At 42.8% G+C, this 16781-nt stretch overlaps 1 protein-coding gene across 11 annotated transcripts in view; it reads left to right on the forward strand.

Annotated features, from left to right (window-relative positions):
* The window catches only part of LOC134966324 (zinc finger protein 569-like), a 144158-nt gene extending 129610 nt beyond the window's left edge, over positions 1 to 14548 (forward strand). For 10 of the 11 annotated variants that reach the window (XM_063942973.1, XM_063942976.1, XM_063942974.1 and 7 more), the window contains 3 exons: positions 8440 to 8550; positions 11858 to 11959; positions 12958 to 14548. In XM_063942973.1, coding sequence (XP_063799043.1) covers positions 8440 to 8550; positions 11858 to 11959; positions 12958 to 13835 — 1091 coding nt within the window. In that variant the 3' untranslated portion in view covers positions 13836 to 14548. The remainder of the gene's footprint in view (positions 1 to 8439; positions 8551 to 11857; positions 11960 to 12957) is intronic. The other variant, XM_063942971.1, reaches the window with a different exon arrangement.
* The last annotated feature ends 2233 nt before the right edge of the window (positions 14549 to 16781 follow it).

Genomic DNA, 16781 nt, shown 5'->3' on the forward strand with positions numbered 1-16781 from the left:
GCTGATTTGCCCTTAGCCAATTCACATGCTCTGGTTAGGGCGACCAGTTCAGCAACCTGGGCTGAGTGAGGTGGGCCTAGCGGTTCCGCTTCTATGGTGCCTTGGTCATCTACGACTGCGTATCCAGTACACAAGTCTCCCGAGTCTGACTGTCTATGACAACTACCGTCCGTGTAGAACGTAAGTTCTACATCTTCCAGTGGGTTGTCACTGATGTCAGGCCTTGCGGTAAAATTTTGGGTCAAATATTCCATACAATCATGAGTGTCTTCCTTTGTATTAAATCCTCCTTCCCCAGTACTCTCATCCTCCACCCTTTGGGTCTGTCCAGACACACCTGGGAGATATGTTGCAGGATTTAATGCACTGCATCTCCTTATGGTGATGTTTACGGGGGCCATTAGTGCCAATTCCCATCTTGTAAACCGCGCTGATGAGACGTGCCTGGTTTGGGCAGAATTTAACAAGGCTGACACTGCATGTGGTGTATGAATTGTGAGGTTGTGACCTAGCACGACGTCTTCGCTTTTTGTTACTAGCAATGCTATCGCAGCAACGCTTCGCAAGCATGTGGGGAGGGATCGCGCTACCGTGTCTAGCTGAGCGCTGTAATATGCTACTGGCCTGCTGGCATCACCGTGCTTTTGGGTTAGTACGCCTGCCGCGCAACCAGCACTTTCTGTTCCGTATAGTTCAAAGGGTTTCCCATAGTCCGGCATACCTAATGCTGGTGCCTGCGTTAGGCACTGTTTAAGTCTCTCAAATGCTGCCTCAGACTCGTCTGTATGCGAAATCCGATCAGGTTTGTTTGAGGAGACCATCTCCTGCAAAGGTAACGCTAAAATGGAAAACCCTGGGATCCAGTTACGGCAATACCCACACATTCCTAAAAATGTTCTGATCTGTTGCTGGGTTTGTGTCAGAGTCATGTCTCTAATTGCTTGAATTCTATCAGCGGTCAGGTGTCTCAGTCCTTGTGTTAAACAGTGTCCCAAATATTTTACCTTAGTTTGGCATAATTGCAACTTGTCTTTGGAAACCTTGTGTCCTGTGTCTGAAAGATGAAACAGGAGCTGTTTCGTATCCTTCAGGGATGCTTCCAATGAATCAGAACACAGTAGTAGATCATCCACGTACTGTATTAATACTGATCCACTCACTGGTTGGAAAGACTGTAAACAATCATGCAAAGCCTGAGAAAATATACTTGGGCTATCTATGAATCCTTGTGGTAATCGAGTCCATGTGTATTGGACTCCTCTGTATGTAAATGCAAACAAATATTGACTGTCAGGGTGCAGAGGTACCGAAAAGAAAGCGGAGCAGAGGTCAATAACAGTGAAAAATTTGGCAGTGGGAGGGATTTGCATTAGGATGACAGCTGGATTTGGCACTACGGGGAACTGACTCTCAACTATTTTGTTAATCCCCCTTAGATCCTGCACTAGCCTGTAACCCCTCCCCCCACTCTTTTTCACAGGGAAGATGGGACTATTAGCAGTGCTGGACGTTCTTACCAGAATGCCCTGTTGTAGCAAGCGCTCTATTACTGGGTAAACTCCTAACTCCACTTCTGGCTTCAGAGGGTACTGTGGGATTTTTGGAGCTATCCTACCATCTTTTACTTGTACAACTACCAGAGCTACGTTTGCCATTAATCCAGTGTCCTGTCCATCTTTAGTCCAAAGTGACTCTGGTATCTGAGATGTCATTTCTTCTACTTGGGAGGGAGTCCTATTTGTCATAATGGTATGTGACACTAATTTTGACGGGGAGTCTAACATGTCTCGCACTTCCTGAGCGTGATTCTCAGGTATGTCCAAGAATACACCTTCAGGAGTACAATAAATGACGCACCCCATTTTACACAGTAAGTCTCTTCCCAGGAGATTAGTCGGTGCCGATGCAGCCAGCAAAAAGGAATGCTTGGTATGTAAAGGCCCTATTGTAATCTCGGCTGGTTTGCTAACAGGGTAATGCTGGACTACTCCTGTTACTCCCACGGCTGGAATTGTCCTACCAGTGGTCCTCATGCCCACTGTCGAATTGATCACTGATTTGGCCGCCCCCGTATCTACAAGAAAGTTTAATGATTTACCAGCTACATTGATTGCAATTTCTGGTTCACTTCCAAGACTTGCAATCAATTTTACTGGCTGCAGATTACAGGTATGGCCACACCTCTATTGGGTATGGTGACCTCCCTGAATCCCGCTGGCAGCAACTACTTGTGACGGAGTTAATTGGGAACTACCAGAGGCGTGCCAGTCTCTGTTCGGGGGGTATCTTTTTGTTTCCCCTGTATGTGGCTCATAACTCCGTTTCTGCGGACCTTGCTCCCAATGTCGTGTGTCGTGTCGTTGTCTAGGGGGTTGGTATGAATTTCGTGAATTCTTCATTCTACAATCTCGTGCCATGTGTCCCTGTTTATGACAAGAATAACAAGTAACCACATTTGACTTACCCACAGGGTTTGGTGGTATAAACAAAGGCTGCCTTGTGGTCAGGGCCTGTATACTTACGGCCATTAATTTATCACCTTGTTGTTCCCTGTGTCTGGTGATGTTCCTATCGTGATCAATAGCAGCCTCTCTCAAAGTAGCCACAGACAGACCTCGCCAACATGGTTGTGTGGTCTGTACCCTAGTCTTCAATGACTCTTTTAAACCATCCATCAGTACCGATACTGCTACTTCTCGATGATTTATGTTTGTTTTAATGTCCTCTATGCCTGTGTATTTTGCCATTTCTGATAATGCTCTGTGAAAATACTCTGCAGCTGTTTCTGACTCCTTCTGTTTAATGGAGAATATTTTGTTCCATTTAACTACCGCTGGGAAATACGCTTTTAACTGTAAGCTTATTCTTTTTACATTATCTTTGTTGTACACATCTGTAAGAGGTACATCCTGATCTAATCCACAGTCAGCTAAAAATTGAGCTGCGTCGACATTGGAGGGTAAACATGCTCTCAGCAATATCTGCCAGTCTTTATTGTTGGGCTCTACAGTGTTACCTAAGTCTCTGATGTATTTTTGACTGGCAACTAAGTCTTTTCTAGGGTCAGGGAATTCAGACACTATGGTCCTTAATTCCATTCGGGAAAATGGGGTGTACATGGCAATGTTTCTAATGGGAGTGGCTTCTGATGTGTCTGTTTTCCCATTTGGCACTGCTATTACTCTAACGGGATTAACTCTAACAACCTCATCCTGTGTATATTCTACAGGCTGTGGTGAAATAGTTTCAGCATAGTGTATGGTGCCGTACTTACCCGTTGATACGACCTCACCTATCCCTCCGCTAGGGGCTTTCGTTACTAATCTCGGGGGTTGAGCTGTGCCTACAGTGGTCTCTGCTATGGTGGCTGCTAGAGAGAGCGCTGAAATTGTTGCCGATTCGTCCTCTTGATCACACTCCTGAGGAAAGTTCAAAACAGGGTACAACTTGCACGGGTTAATACTTGCATTGGTTAATTGGTTAACATTATCTTTAACATTTACACCGTTGCTAAGAGTTTGTTGTTTGTTACACCTTAATGCGTCATTCTCCGCAACCAATTTTTCTCCTGATATATATGGTGGCGGTGGGGCCGTGGCGATCAGTTTCCTGATAGGGCCAGATCCCGCCGCTTGAGCCAAACCTCTCTGTATGTCACCTTCCTGTTGCCACAACTGCAAATAATCGTAATGTTTGATTCGTCTCTTTGTTGATTTAATGAGACATATCCTCCTCCTTAAATTTTGTAACACTTCTGAGCTGAAGCTACCTACTCTTGGGAATTTCTCCCCGTCATGTACTGTCATTCTCTCCCATTCATCACATAAAGCTTCTGTGTGACTTCCGTATTTCTCACACATTACATACCTTGCCGACCCAATTGGTCGGTTCACTGAATCAACCCGAACCGAGGTTGATTGCCCCCTACCTGAACAAGTGGCCCCCATAGTTCGAAAGTGTTGCTTTATCCAGCCAACCCTTACGCAAACCAAATGTCCAAAATAGGCTGACGGTGGCGGTTTACCGAGTACCCCACTCACTCGCCCACGCCGACCAATACGACCTGATCACACCGATATGGTGCTGGCGTACTCGACCTAGGGCCCCTGCGACCTGAACCTCTATTTACTGGAACCTGTGAGGGTGATCCGAAGAACACTTACTCTTTCCAGTAACTATTGGTTGCTGGATAGTTCCTGAGTGAGCAGCGAACTTCCCTTAAAATAAAAAAAAATTACACAAATCACGTTAGAATGTACAAATAGCGTTTATGACCTTCGTACACAAATAGTACCGGTCAGGTTTACTAATGCACACAATTACGTGCGGTACAATCGTTTAGTACACAAGCAACTAATCTTATGTACTGAGCGACCAACGGAATCGAAAATTTCGGCTGCGAATTCCTTCAGCCAGAGCTTATATGGCCTATATGGGTGTTGCACCAACCCTTTCTTGGTGTTGTGCCTGTGGACTGTATAGCGGACTTCCTTGTCTGCTGTACCTGAACCTGCTGGTCTGTTATGACCTCCTGGTCTGTTACAGTATGACCTCCTGGTCTGCTACACTCTAATGCTCAAATTGTATATTTAACCAGGGATGCCTCCCTAGCCACCGTGTACGTCACTTACACGCATGTACCTCACGAGTACTCGACTTTTCTTGTGGTTCAACCTTTAAAATTGTAAAAACAAACACTCACTCACCGCATATACACTTTTGTTTCTATTTCTATTTCTGCGCAGAAATTTTTTCTTTAGACCAGATGTGTTACCAATTAGGAGAAGGATCTGTTAATTTAAATTTGGAATGTAAAAAAAAAGATTTGCGCGATTTATCGCCTGGCGTTATTTACCGCGTGGCGCTACTTATCGCGTTGAGAGGAGAGAAAAAAACTTGTGATTTGAGTTACGTGGGCGTACCCGTACGCTCCGTTGCGTAATATACGCTGCGTGCGTCGGCCTTTGGTTTGCGTGCACAAATCTCAGTCCTTGTTAGAGACACGTGTACGCAAAATAAAGATCCACCGTAACACAATTTATGTGTTTATCAATGTAGATGATCCTTGATCATCTACTGCACACCACACTGACTTCGCATTATCTCCCAGGCAAAACTGTGTGTTTGTCTATATTTTAACTATGTTATCTTTACTCTTAAACTATGAAATAGTGACAAATCTCTCTAAGCACGTTTATCAACTATAGAACTGGCAAACAGGAGAGTGACATACGAAAATACACCAATGAAAAGGAAATGCAGATATATATGTGTGCGTGCGTGTGTACGCAAGACAGAAAAATAAACAGTTTTAAAAAGACACTATTGTTTTGTTCTTACCTCCGGTTCCCGGATTCCTTCAGCACCCTTTACTAAGAGAAGCAGACGCTTATCCAAACAGCACTACGAGGAATATGATCTCCCGCCCTTTGCTGCTGGATAATGTCTGCTGAAATTACCTAGTGCAGATATGTGAAGGACGGGCGAGCCGCCAATTGATAAAGCTAAATATTTATCGTATATAATACCCTTTATGATGTCTAAGAACACTGTACGCTATCTACGTATGAAGTACCGTAAGGGTACGCTAGTTGCGTAACAATCGCTTTGCCGTGATCGAGACGCTCAAGCGTCACGTTCACTCACGGCCAAGAGATCACAGGCAGGCACGTTATTGGCTGTTGACTAACGTAATGATTCGCTATAGCGTAGCGGACGCTCGGGACCACGAGGAGATCACCAGCGGCGCTGACGCTCACTATATTAAACCTTTGTATCTAAACCATAAACAGTGTATTGTGCAGTAAAACCTTAGTGTAATGTTAGAGTGTAAATGCAACACAGTATAACCTTATTACCTTAAAAGCTGTTTGAGCGTTACCGACGCTCTGAGAATACTAGACACTATAAGAAATACACAGATACCTGGGCTTAGGGTCCAACGCCTAATATGTATATATTTTGAATGATAAACTTGCAAAAGAATTAATACAAATACAAATCATACACTACAATATAACATAGACTACCTAACCAGATAACTACACAGGAAATATAATACAATTACTATTTAAAGGAAAATAAGAGAGAAAGAGGAGAAGGGAGAGGGAGAGAGAGAAATTGGCCCACAATAACAAGAAGATCAATATAGTTGCGGAGAAACACTTACGCACAAGGGGAAACGAACGCATGCGCCTCGATATCCAGCTCCCGATTATCAGCAATGAGAACCGTTGAAGAGAGTGAGCTGGATATGGTCGGCCTGCCTATTTATGCCCCACACACAATACAATTCAATGGTCCCTACAATCTCATTGTTCATTGGACACAGGAATTCGGCTTCGCATTATAACAAAAGGTCATAGGTTGATTCATACAGGTGGGCTGTGACTGCTTCCAACTGTTCAGGTGGGTGGGATACTGAGTTTCCCGCCGCATGACTAAATAAGAACAAATAATAGTAAATGGACATAAACTTCTTATGTCCATAACTATTCGCACGAGCGATTAATCCGCTCCAAACCAACACCGGAATATTGCTATTTAAATACTCTTCCGATGGGTACCAAACACCACTGTATGACCCCTGTTAGACCCTTCGTACAATACAAAGAGGGATCTCTCTGTTCAGGAACATGCTATGTTAACTAAACTTTCAGATTCTATCAAAGGGACCATGATCTACAAAATACATTATATAGTGAAAATATGTAACGATTGAGTCGCACGCTACGATCACATAAACTCTACCGTAAATACGCATACCGTGCGCCTGCGGGTGCCCGCGACTGTGAGTATGCGCACGCACGGGAGAGCGCACGCATGCGCAGCGCGGACCAGAATGAGGTGCAAATATGGCAGTGTGTATAGAGATATTTTTCTGACTTTGACAGCAGTTCAAAGAGAGAATTGCGTTACATAGATCCAGCATTAGGGCGGCACTGGAGGGGAAAGGAAGTGACCAGCCGGTGGCAAGACACTTCAAGAATTGCCATCATTCCCTTGCGACCATTCGCTATAAAATTATTGATCATATTCCAGACAGAGTCAGAGGGGGTAACAGGGGTAAAAAGCTGTTACAGAAAGAAGCTTGGTGGATACATACATTGCAGACAGTGCATCCCCATGGTCTTAATGAAGCATTAAGCTTCAGTTGTTTCTTGTAATCCCTTTAGAGAAGTAGAAGTTAGCATCGGCTATTTTTGGTCTGGTTCCTGATTGATCAGTGATTAGATATGCAGCTTTTCCGCATATTTCACACCAGTTATCCTTATCACCTCATTGAGTTAGAGGTTCAGTTGCAGCGTTAGCAGCACCACTGTGAGTATGACAGCAATGTGTTATTACCATACAGGCCTCATGTGTTTTAGCCATCATGTTACTTGCTGTTTATTGCTGATCGTTTTTCACTATCTGTAAGGAAGAACGATCAGATTACCTCGGAGTCTTCTATGTCATGTTTTTTATATTTATTCATGTTTTATTGTTGCACTTTGGGTGTTTTTCCGGGACCCGTGTCCTCTTCCTGTTGGGGGTGGTTGCTAGGCAACCCCTCGCGGCGTTGAGCCAGTCAGTTGCCGCTCGCCAGGCCGCACCTACAGGGGAAGTGACGCGAAGTGTGAGGTCGGCTCCGGCGGGCTGCGGCGGTTGGCTGTGAGACGCGGTGGGGATGGTTGCTACGCTACCATTCCCCGACGAGAGAAGGCCGCGCCCAACCTGCCCGGACGCTGCACTCAGCAGTAAGTGTGACAGCTGGGGAGTTCAGCACCTGCGGCGGGGAGACATTGATTGGTGTTTGGTAAGAGATTGTTTGGTATATATATGTGTATCTATGTTAGTGCTGGTTGTGTCTTGATAAAAGGGAGAAATGGGAGAAATCCCTGAAACGTTGACCGTACCGGCTGTGGTGGTGTCAGTTATTTTTTTCGCCGAGTGCCTCCATTGTGTGGGATCTATATATATATATATATATATATATATATATATATATATATATAGTCCAGAGATAGGTCTGGCACTCCTCGTCCTCCCAGGGTATCAGCTCCGGTGCCCTCCTTGAGAGACAGCAGCTCAATGTGTAGTACCAATATAAGGCGGCACTCGGAGACTTTCGCAAAGGTAGAAACGTGTTTAATGTGAGTAAACGTTTCGGGAGCCGAACTCCCTTCTTCAGGACACAGCAAACAAGTGTTTGCTGTGTCCTGAAGAAGGGAGTTCGGCTCCCGAAACGTTGACTCACATTAAACACGTTTCTACCTTTGCGAAAGTCTCCGAGTGCCGCCTTATATTGGTACTATATATATATATATATATATATATATGTATGTTATTACTGATATTTGGTGCCTTTCGAATTCCTCGTTATTGTCTCAACTGTGCCTCTTAGTGTCCATTGTTGGAAATAATAAATAAATAGCTGCTGTTCTGTTTCTATTGTAGGGTGTCTAGATCCACCCACTGATGTCTCCGCTAATAAGAAAGAAAAGTATGACATGGAACAAAAAGATGTTCAGACTGATGAAGGAAATTCCAATTTAATCACAAGTGAAGGTAATTATTTAAACAGATTAATACTCTATGATATGCCAGGGAAAGATGGCCATCTGAAAGATCCTTTGTGAAGACTGCAGCCTGTCAGCTCACTAGGAGCCAGTGAAATCATGGGGGATGGCGGCGCTTTCTAGAGAGCTGAATTGTCATGATGATTTCTTCATCCCAAAAATAGCTGCCTCCATTGTTTATAAAAGATATCTTCATGTTACGGGAATGAAGGATGGGATGGACTATATATTTATGACTAATCCTTCATCTACCTGCAGACAAGACATAGTGCATTTTCATGATGATTGAATAAATGATACATTATTTTTAGTGTCACCATATTACACTGCACTATACAGAGAATATGAAATTTTCCCCTTTACTCCTTACTCCATTAGTGCACATGGAAACTAGTCATTCTTCACAGAAATCCTTAACTCTCGTTGCCATTAATTTAGTTAAGATTAGAAGCTGTCTTGTTTGCCTGGCAGAAAAACAACTGAAGACTTGTTTGGCTTACTCCCACAGACACGGGTGAAACTTTAGTCTAAAATTTCTGCAAAAAAAGGGGAAGAGGGAAATGGGATGTGCTCTGCACTAGTTAAATAATTGGTAATATTACGTTGAAAGAGAGGGCCCCAATTAGTATCCGTCAGTAAATCAATCCCTTATTGCTGGATATTTGGGGGTGCAGCCAGAGACAATTATATTGTACGAAAGGAATAAAGGAAAGAATGTCTCTTTGTTGGCGCACATGAAAAATTTAAAATTTAACTTTTAATAAATTCATTAAGATTGTCCAAACACGAAATAAACAGTACAATACAACAAGTATCACCCAGTGATACACTGATTACACACAGTGAATGAAATACTTACTAAAGTGATTTTTAAAAAACAAGGCTCGCTATCTGTGTCATGTATTGAATCAGTTTAATTTTATTATATCTTGCTAGAAATAGTATAGTAGTAAGACTGTAATCAGTCTATTTGAATAAGATATCTGGAAAATTGTCCTATTAATTCCCAGGGATTGTAACCTTAGAAGCTGTATAATAACAGCCTGAAGTACAACATCAATTGATTCCCATACAGTGGAATATTAAGGACCCTTCACACATAGGATCAGACTGCTGTGTTAATGTTTTATGATTCATTCAATATGGTATCCCTACTCCAGTAGATTGTGTTTATTGTAAGTAGATCAATTTATTACTGTTAAACAGAGTCATCAAAAATGTTCTGCACCAATTGGATTAATATATATGGCTAAATCATTCATAGGTATAATTTATTCCCATAGCCTTAAATCATTTTGGTGCAGAGCTGTTCAAATAATTTTCTGAGTGTTAAATAACCCCAGTAAAATAATGTTTACAAATTATTCTGTTACTCTGTATTCAGGATTAGCGTTTATCCAGAGATCACATGATATCTAGAATGCTGGTATCATTACATGATGCTTATCATAGCAGCATTAAATTCCTCATGTATTGCTTTTATTACTGGCAGCTGTACACAGTGAGAGTATGCAATTATAACTTCATCTCTTGCAGATCGATACAGATGTAACCTTTCAGCAAATGGTTATACTGCTCACAAGTACAGGCAATGTGGCCTAGAAAAAAGTCCAAAAAAACCCAAAAACACGTGTCGGCAGGGTCATGGCCGCTACTTGGTCTCACTAATGCATTAATGTATTATATGTAAAAGTTATATCTTGCTATGCAATCGGACCTATTATGACAATAACACATAAATACTGCTGTGTACATGGATGTACTAAGCCTTGAAAAGTGATAACTTTCATGGTGACAAAGTACCAACCAACCAGCTTCTAGCAGCCATGTAACAGGCTGGGTTTGAAAAATTACAATTAGGAGCTGGTTGATTGGTACTTTACCAATGTGTAATTTATCACTTTTCAATGCTTAGTACATCTGGCCCAAAGTTAAAATTACTTTATAACCTTCCATTTCCACTCTGTGCCTCAATGTTTTGTGGTTGTTTTTTTTTAAATCCATCTTTCTCATACGTGCTAGAGGATGCTGGGGATGCTTCAAGAACCATGGAGTATAGAAGGGATCCGCAGGAGACATGGGCACACTATAAGACTTTGAATGGCTGTGAACTGGCTCCTCCCTCTATGCCTTTCCTCCAGACTCCAGTTAGATTCTGTGCCCAGTGAGACCGGATGCACACTGAGCAGCTCTCCTGAGTTTCTCAGAAAAAGACTTTTATTAGGTTTATTATTTTCAGGGAGACCTGCTGGCAACAGGCTCCCTGCATCGTGGGACTGAGGGGAGAGAAGTCAGACCTACTTCTTCTGAGTTCAAGGGCTCTGCTTCTTAGGCTACTGGTCACCATTAGCTCCAGAGGGTTCGATCACTTGGTGCGCCTAGCTGCTTGTTCCCGGAGCCGCACCGTCACCCCCCTCACGGAGCCAGAAGACAGAAGCCGGGTGAGTATGAGAAGATCACAAGTGATCTGGTGCTAAATTTTATATATGTATATGTGCTAACAGGTCTGGGCAGTCTTTTTACTTGCTTCAGTACCGGGATAGGCGCTGGGTGTGGGCTGGCAGAACTCCCTCTGTGTCTCTCTTACAGGCTTTGTTGTGGGTCTGTCTCCTATAGCCCCAGTGTGGTTGTGGGTGTCGGTACGTATGTGTCGACATGTCTGAGGCTGAATGCTCTTCCCAGGAGGAGGCTGGAGTGGGGACAGAAAATACTGCGAGAGTGGCCGTGTCGGCACCGCCGACGGATGATTGGGTGAATATGTTGAGTGTTTTAAATGCAAATGTGACTAGGTTGACTAAGAGATTTGATAAATCTGAGTCTAAGACCCAGACACATGGTATAGCTGTCCCCCCTGCAGTGCACATGGTTTTGCCCAACTGCCAACAAAATTCCTGCTGCGATCAACTTGGAATTACCCCCTATGACTGTTGTTGGGCATGCCGTTGCATGCGTTGTTTGTTGAATGCCATGTTGTACGGCGTGTTGGAGGTGTGAGCTGGTATGTATCTCACCTTAGTTTAAAATAATTAAATAAATCATTTTCCTCGAAATGTCCGTCTCCCTGGGCACAGTTCCTATAACTGGAGTCTGGAGGAGGGGCATAGAGGGATGAGCCAGTTCACATCCATTCAAAGTCTTATAGTGTGCCCATGTCTCCTGCGGATCCTGTCTATACCCCATGGTTCTTGAAGCATCCCCAGCATCCTCTACGGACTAAGAGAAAAGGATTTACCGGTAGGTTTTAAAATCCCATTTTTGTCATTGGTGCTCTAAGCATTTTATGTGTTTATTTATAGCCAATCACCTGGTTTTCAATCCCAAATTATCCATTTGGATCAAGCAGGTGGATGAACCATCTGAATGTGTACTTCCTGTGGCCCTAAAAGCCAACTGTACAGGTAGGAAGCGGACGCTAGGCCTACAGTGAAATTCTGCAGATGGTATCATTGTGCAGTTGCTTTAGTTATTTAGTTTGATGTGCTGAATAGTACTGATGCATCATCTGTAGTACGTGCTGGGCCAAGGCAGACAGGTGAGATACTCAAAGTATTTATTTTCCAAATCTATTGCTCATATCTGATTAGGAATAATTCAATTCCTAATGTCAAATGTATGTGTATATTAGATGTTATCTGTTTCATGCCATACATATTTATATCCTTAGGTGTTTCTAATATTCCCTAGGGCGGAGTTATGGTGTGTTAGCTAATGTCTGCATACAAGTATCCATATATATAACAATCCTACAAAATTCTAAACTTGACACCTTCTAATCCTTTGTATTATCATAAGCATCACTTCACGCCTCTGTGACATTGCATAGTCTGCACTCTCTCAGCTAGCTAAAAGGAGTACATAAAATCTCAATTAATGTAAAAAATTTTCATGTGCGTGTTTTTTTTTCTTTTTGACCTACCTTTTTAATAATAAATATGTTTGTGTTTCAGTTATGTTCCATTTAATGGGGGTGTCCTATTGCCAGTGGTAGTAAAAATGGGCTAATATCGCCGATATTAGCCTGATGTTCTTATCAGGCTATCCTATTGTAGTAAACTACCACAATCAGCCGATAACACATGGGATCCGGGATAAGTTCCTGGACCCATGTTTTATCGTTGCAAAAACAGTTCTCCTGGTGCTTCTTATAGGGGATTATGCTTCATGTGCACAATCCCCTATAAGTGTCAGAAGAATCAGCTCGCCAGCATCGGGGCTAATAGGATAGCCCCCAGCAAACCTATTAGCAGTGGTAAATTACAGCTGCTAATAGGATATCCCTTTAAACCTTAAAAACACTTGAACTATAGCACAAATTTTGCAGTGTACTGTGATCTAGATCTTTGCAAGAAAAAATGAACACTTCCTCAGCCTTTAACAGAAGTTGCTTTTATTTCAGCAGGTGGAAATGATGACAAAGTAAAATCAGAGAAGGATCTTGTTCCTGAGTGTAATAAATTGCCTTCAGAGGAAGCTTTAACAGAAAATATATCAAACAAGGAAAATGCTCTGGAAAAACAACCAATACCACAAAAAACGAATTCCTTGAATAAACCCGACCATACTGGGAAAGGGGAAGAAAGTCTTCTCTCAATTGTGCTTAAAAGAGCTAATGCTGGGAGTTTATATATGCCAAATTATAAATATTCAAACAGTTACAAAGGCTTGGACTATCCTAGAGGCATACCAAGGACGCCAGAGAAAGAGACTTGTTATGGGACTAAGCTACCTATCTTCCAGACGCCAAACAGCAATGATCTCCTCAGCAGCTTCCATGCCCGCTCAGCATCTGCAAACCACATTGCACATCAAGTAGACAAACCTTTCAGATGCCACATATGTGAGAAATGTTTCAAAACTCTTGGTATACTAAATGTCCATATGAAGACTCACACCGGAGTCAGACCGTATCAATGCAACGAATGTGGCAAGAGTTTCCGAGACAACTGGAACCTTAAGGTTCACCAGAAAATCCATACTGGGGAGACCCCATACAAGTGCTCTACATGTGATAAAGGTTTTATTCAGTATGCTACTTATATGAAGCACCAACGTATACACACGGGCGAAAAACCATATTCATGTTGTTACTGCGATAAAAGCTTCACAAATAGTTCAAACCTTGTCAGACATCACCGAACACACACCGGGGAGAAACCATACACATGTGTGGAGTGTGGGAAAAGCTTTAGCTACAACACAAGTCTTATTCAGCACAAAATAATCCATAGGGTAGAGCTGGCAGAGAATGGTACCAAAGACTCCAGCAATAAATGAATGCCGCATGACTCTAGACTTGCACTACAACAATATGGCACTTACTACATTCAGAAGTGCACTAGAAAAACTTTATTTATACAAAACAAATTTATAAATTTGTGCTTCTGGTGCCAGCTTTTTACATTTTGAATATATTTGTGGTTAATTTAATTTTTATTCAGTACGATTTTAAAATGATTAATTGATTTTAACCTGTGTTTTCCATAAGTATATGGAGTGGCAGACAGGCCAAATGTCATTCAAAAATTTGTTTTGTGGAATGTAATTTTGTTGGTCCCTTTGAAAGTTGTGAGGACTGAAAATGTTTGTTCTATGAGTCATTGATCATTTCTCTTACCTTCCAATAGTCGGGGCGCTATACTTGCTAATACTGCATACATGGAGAGTCAGGGTACAGTTAGAAGGATGGAGTTATGTGGAAAATGCTTTTCTGGTTGAAGTGCAAAAGCAGTTATCCTGCAGAAGTCATTTGTACATTGCTAGATAGTAGTGCATATGTAATAAAACAGTATAGCTTAAACACACTGCTATAAACAATAGCAATATTAACATTGATTGGCATTCATTAGGCTGACTTCACTACTGAATTTGACATCTTATGCATTATCCTGGAATACTGCACACCATTCCTCCATCATCAAATATAAGCACAGTTTGTAATAACTCAGCTTATTTTTTACAGAACATAAATTTACTGTATGTCTATAGAATCTGCAGGCTCTTAATTTGTTTTATGAACTTGGCTTCATCAACATAAAAAAATATAAATAAGGATATTTGTTGTAGTGGTCAATGAGAGGAATTGTCTAGAGATGTGTTTCACAAGATAGGGGTGTATTCAACTGACGTCGGATCTTTTCTGACAGAAAGGATCCGCCATTTGAGTATTCAAATATCGGGCAGATCCATCAGGATTTGGCCATTCCACAATGTCAATCCAACTTTTTTTCTTGTCAGAAACAGGGCTAAAACCTGTCTGATTTGGACGCGATTCCAACAAAACATGTGGATCCGCGGCTATTCCGCCAATCCACGTGTTTTCCGACAAGTCGGAATTGCCGAATTGTCGGAAAAAAACAGCAGGAGGATTGAATAGATCGGAACAGTTTCCGATCTAAAAAAGTCAGAAACTGCCGTCTTTCCGACAAGACGGCAGTTCCGACTACAATTGAATACACCCCATAGTATATAATACCCCTTTTCCACTAAAGTCGCGTGTCTGACCCAGGGATTTGGAACATAATTCTAAACCGGGTCAGACCTGAGACATGACTTCTTTCCACTGCGGCCCAACCCAGGAATATCCTGAGTCGGCGCAGTGTCTTCTGGCCAGCGCTTAGAGATGACGTCACCTCCAAGCGCCGGGAAAACTAGTAGATTGGGACCCCCAGGGTGATGCTTCAGTCCAGTTAGGCCACGCCCCAATTGGAAGCTGCCCATCATCACGCTGGGGGCAAGGCCAGAATTCCAGAAGCTGCTGGGCTTCCACAAGCCTTCTAAAGACCCCTTTCCTAGCCAGCGCTGCTGTATGCAAAGCAGGACAGACAGTAGCGCTAACAGCCTGCCCCATGCTCCCAACCGCCCGTAGGACACTGTGGGCAAGGAGGTATGGGCTCTAGGCATGCTGTAAATGTATCCCGGGTCATATGACCCAGGTAACCCGTTTATACTGCACCCTTACGTGGGTCATTCCCGGGTCCGACCCTGGTAGCTACCCTGGTAGGATTCCCAGGTCACTCAATGCGCGCCCCTGTGCAAAAACCCGGGGTTTTTAAGCTAGTGGAAAAAGGGTATTAGTAACCAAAGGACTAAATAGTAAATCATTGACAGAATTTACAAAGCGCAATGATGGTTATGTTGTCGGTAGATTTTCCTTGCATTCCATCTGTTGTGGGAAGGTTTAGTGAGATTTATTGCTATCAAGGCAACTGTTTCTAGTTTTCACCCTGAACCTTAAGGGGCTGCTGGAGAGGCGAACGCATCCATTTGTGCAGCACATCTGCATGTTATGCAGGGTTCCAGTGGTAGAGGTTGGATGACCAGGGCCTGTGCAAACACTAGGTGACTGCACACACAGGTTTACAGTGGACATCTGTTGAGCAGGTTTATGGACTTATACTAAATTTATCCAGGTAACTGTATATAGTGATGAAATTAGGTCTACTCATCCTGTAATAATACAGCAATATCAGGCCAATTTGTCAGTTCTGTCAGTGGTATATACCAGGCATTCCCAACCTCAGTCCTCTGATGGCATACTAACAGTGCAAGTTTTAGTGATATCCAGGTTTCAGCACAGATTAAAATTACTGAGGTACTAATTAAGTCACCTGTGCTCAAGCAGGGACATCACTAAAACCTGCACTGTTAGTGTGCCTTGAGGTCTGAGGTTAGGAAAGCCTGGTATGTACAAATGGAGTACATAGAAGTGTGATCAGATGGCCTTCTATTTTAAACTTAGAGAGCAGGAAAAAGCGTGACTGGCATGATCAAGTAATTTGTCTAAATGAAGGCTCATACATCTGTGTCTAAGTGTGTTGCCTGCATTTCATCATTTTGATTGTAGATTTCTCCGGCAAGGTCCACAGGATAATAATGGGATATGATGGAGCGATAGCAGATTGGCACCCAACTATCACAAGCTTTCAGTCCTCCCAGGATGCAACGGGCCCATCCATATATCCCCGCTCACTGGCTCAGGCAAATCCGTTTTTTTGTTTGGTGCGGCAGGAGCCGGAGCATGGTCACAGGGCTGCTGTTTTTGGCAGACCTAACCTTTCTTATTTTATTTTTATAGTCTTACTATGTTTTCTGAGTGATCTTTCCTAACAGCGTCTTATGCGCATATTGGAAAGAGTCGCTCCAACAACTCTCCGCCAAGTCACAACAACGCTTACCCACGGTACAAGTGCTGTCTCGACGGGCGTCTGTGTTGGATGTACT

Source organism: Pseudophryne corroboree, chromosome 10 (genome assembly GCF_028390025.1).
Source record: "Pseudophryne corroboree isolate aPseCor3 chromosome 10, aPseCor3.hap2, whole genome shotgun sequence".
Classification (NCBI taxonomy): Eukaryota; Metazoa; Chordata; class Amphibia; order Anura; family Myobatrachidae; genus Pseudophryne; species Pseudophryne corroboree.